Source organism: Sapajus apella, unplaced genomic scaffold (assembly GCF_009761245.1).
Source record: "Sapajus apella isolate SASKATOON/1434 unplaced genomic scaffold, GSC_monkey_1.0 scaffold230, whole genome shotgun sequence".
In the NCBI taxonomy this organism is placed as follows: domain Eukaryota; kingdom Metazoa; phylum Chordata; class Mammalia; order Primates; family Cebidae; genus Sapajus; species Sapajus apella.
In genome coordinates, this window is record NW_022437170.1 from 138,595 (window position 1) to 141,900 (window position 3,306).

The 3,306-nt window shown below is 53.3% G+C and overlaps 1 protein-coding gene across 2 annotated transcripts in view; it reads right to left on the minus strand.

The window, feature by feature from the left end:
• Nucleotides 1-775: 775 nt before the first annotated feature.
• Nucleotides 776-3,306, minus strand: part of ANKLE2 (ankyrin repeat and LEM domain containing 2) — a 32,579-nt gene continuing 30,048 nt past the window's right edge. For both annotated transcript variants that reach the window (XM_032271380.1, XM_032271379.1), the window contains 3 exons: nt 2,527-3,121; nt 1,505-1,636; nt 776-1,090 (listed from right to left, as the gene is read on the minus strand). In XM_032271380.1, the coding sequence (XP_032127271.1) occupies nt 889-1,090; nt 1,505-1,636; nt 2,527-3,121 (929 nt within the window). In that variant the 3' untranslated portion in view covers nt 776-888. The remainder of the gene's footprint in view (nt 1,091-1,504; nt 1,637-2,526; nt 3,122-3,306) is intronic.

A 3,306-nucleotide genomic window follows, 5' to 3' on the forward strand; every position in this document is an offset into this window, starting at 1 on the left:
TTCACACAGAACAATCGGCAGGTTTTGACTGTTCCACTGGCACCTAAATGAGGTCGCTGAGAAAGCTCAAGTGCTGATGAAGCCTCCAAACACCTGGGTGCCACTGCTGGGAACTGTGTGGCTGCTGGCATCACTCCTGCGGGCTACAGGACTTCCCAAGAGAAAAGCTACTTTTATCTTCTCATCAGTAATTTAAATATTGCAGTTGCTGCAATCTGAGGTGCACTCTGGCTCCCTGCTCTCTGCCGGCCACCTTCTCACTTTGTCTAACACATGAGACCCACAGGCCAGCCAGCAGGGACCCTGCTACCATCAGACAAGGCAAGGAGGCATACAGTTCAGGTATTGCTAAGGCCTCCACCAAGCCCCTCCTCGTCCACAGCACGTGGGATACTGCGGTGGGTGCGTGGCTGGCCCCGTCCACAGCGCATGGGATACCGCGGTGGGTGCGTGGCTGGCCCCGTCCACAGCGTGTGGGATACTGCGGTGGTTGCGTGGCTGGCCCCATCCACAGCGTATGGGATACCGCGGTGGGTGCGTGGCTGGCCCTGTCCACAGTGTGTGGGATACTGCAGTGAGTGCATGGCTGCCTGCCCTCCCCACCGTTTCCTCTGCTACATTTCAGACCTAGACATTGCCACCTGAATTCTATTACCACACTGACATTTTCCAGAAAACTGGTATCTGAGTTTCAGTAACTTATAACTTCTTCCAAAATATCAGAAATCTAAGTTTTATAGAGAACATGTAAATTTTCTAAAATTCTCACACCCTGAAAGTGAGGATTAATAATTTAATAAGAATATACTCCTTTGTGACATTTTAGCAATAAACATATGACCCTTCTTCCTTTAAAAATGAAGAGTGAAAGGAGCCCCAGCTATGAGCCTACAGGGCAGTGAGCTCAGCCAGGCGCGCCATCCTGCGGAGCTGGCTCCCGTGCACGGGGCTGTAGCGCCCGGGGCTGCCCGGGCCCGGCTTTCTGGGGCTGCTCCCGGCCGCACCATTTCTCCCCGGACTGTAGCTGTGAGGTCTGCTGAGATCCGGCAGCCAAGACTTGAACTTTCCTTTCAGCGCGGGGCTTGGCCAACTACAGAAAGCAAGAAAGAACAGTCAGCAGATGGCAGGCCTGGAGATGAACAGAGAAAGCGCTGGGAAGTGGGGGCCCAGGACTTGGGCATGGGGCCCAGGACTCCGACACGTCACCCAGGAGGAGGAGAGGTGCTGCAGAGTCCCGGCACCGCGGCACTGGGAGAGTCGAGCTCATGGGGTTCACAGGGGTGTCTTGTGTGACCCCGACTACAAATCCTGTTTCCGCCCCCACAGCCCTCAGCTTCCCAGCAGCAGACCCGTTCTAGTTTCCACCCAACTAGAGACCTGTCCTGGGTGCAGAGAGCCACAACACGCAAACCCATAGCCTGGCTGACTGGCCTGCCAGCGTTACGCAAGAGCCACTGATACGTTCATGTGAACTGGCGCGGCTGTCTGGGTGGGTCCCATGTACCTCTGTCTGTCGGAGGACGAGTAGCACAGGACAGCACTCTTCCATCTGTGCACAGCCGGGAACTGATGGGGGTCCACGTCCACACATTCAAGAGCAGCCAAAACATCCTGATCTAGTTTTGACGGCTCCTCTCTAGAAAGCACAATACAAGAAGCTAAAATATCTTTGGTAAAAAAAATAAAGAATTCTAAAATATCACTTTTTTTTTTTTTTTTCTGAGACGGAGTCTCACTCTGTCGCCCAGCCTGGAGTACAACAGCGCCATCTCAGCTCACTGCAACCACCGCCTCCCGGGTTCAAGCGATTCTCTGCCTCTGACTCCCGAGTAGCTAGAATTACAGGCATGTGCCACAATACCCAGCTAACTTTTGTATTTTTAGTAGAGACGGGGGTTTCACCATGTTGACCAGGATGGTCTTGATGTCTTGACTTCAAATGATCCGCCCGCCTTGGCCTCCCAAAGTGCAGGGATTACAGGTGTAAGCTACCACACCGGCCAACTTTCTTCTTAAAATAATCTAATTCATAGAACAGATCAATGACACTGGTGGCAGGCACTTCCCTAGCAAATAACAACAAACACTAGGACCAGCCAGAGTCCAAGTGGAAGGAAACTCTGAAGGACACCTAGAAGCTACAAACTCAAACATGGGAGCTGAAAGCACATGTCAAGTCCACGTGGAGGTCTGTGTGGGGGCCAGGTGCGGTGGTCAGGCCTGTCATCCCAGCACTGTGGGAGGCCGAGGTGGGCAGATCACCGGAGGTCAGCCTGTCTCTACCAAAAGTATAAAAATTAGCCAGGCAGGGTGGTGGGCACCTGTAGTCCCAGCTACTCAGGAGGCTGAGGCAGGAGAATCGCTAGAAGGCGGGAGGTGAAGGTTGCAGGGAGCTGAGATGGTGCCGCTGCACTCCAGCCTGGATGACAGAGCGAGGTTCCCTCTCAACAAAAAAAAGAAAGTGTGTGTGGGAAAGGAAGAGGTTTAAAAACAGTGCCGCAGGCATGCACACGGGAGCACAGTTACCCAAAAAGGAAGAGCCGCCTGGCTGATTCCCTCGTGAGCTCGAGCTGCTGATCCTCGTGCCCTGGGCAGCTGGGGCCCAAGGACATTCTAGCAATCCTGGCTGACATTTCCCACTCTGTCCTCCCCTGGTCATTCCCGAGTTGGTCTGCAGGAGAAGCCGCCTCCAAGTCACTTCCTACTGCATCGATTCTTGAAGTTGGGATCTTATCTTTAGTTTTCATATTTTCATCTGGTGTCTTAGAAATACTGCTTCCTAGATTTTGCAAATTCAGTTTGTCAAACTCAGCAGTTAAACCAGTGACAGGTGGCAAACGGGCTTCCTCCCCGCGGGGTGCCTTTGCGTTCTTGCCCTCCATGGTCTTGCTGTGACTCAGAGGAGGGCAGAGCCCATTTCTGCCGCTGCACAGACCACCTGGCTCTGAGGTTTCTATGAGGTCGGCCTCCTGCTCCGAGGGGAAGGCGCTGCACCCCGCATTTCCAAAAGCACCCATCCTGGGCTGGCCATTGTTTCTAGCTGTATTTTGCCGATTTTTTATTTCTTCCAAGCTCATGTCATCTTCATCTAGAAACGCCCTCACGGAAATGGAATTGCTGCCTGTGAGGATGAAAAAGGAGCACGTCAGTGATGGGGACGATAGGAGGCCACGGAGCTACTCTGCTCCAAGCATGACCCACCTTGCAACTCCAGCAAGTGACCCCCCCATATCCAGAACCTCCTCAGCAGTGACCCCCACCACATCCAGAACCTCAACAGCGACCCCCACATCCAGAACCTCAACA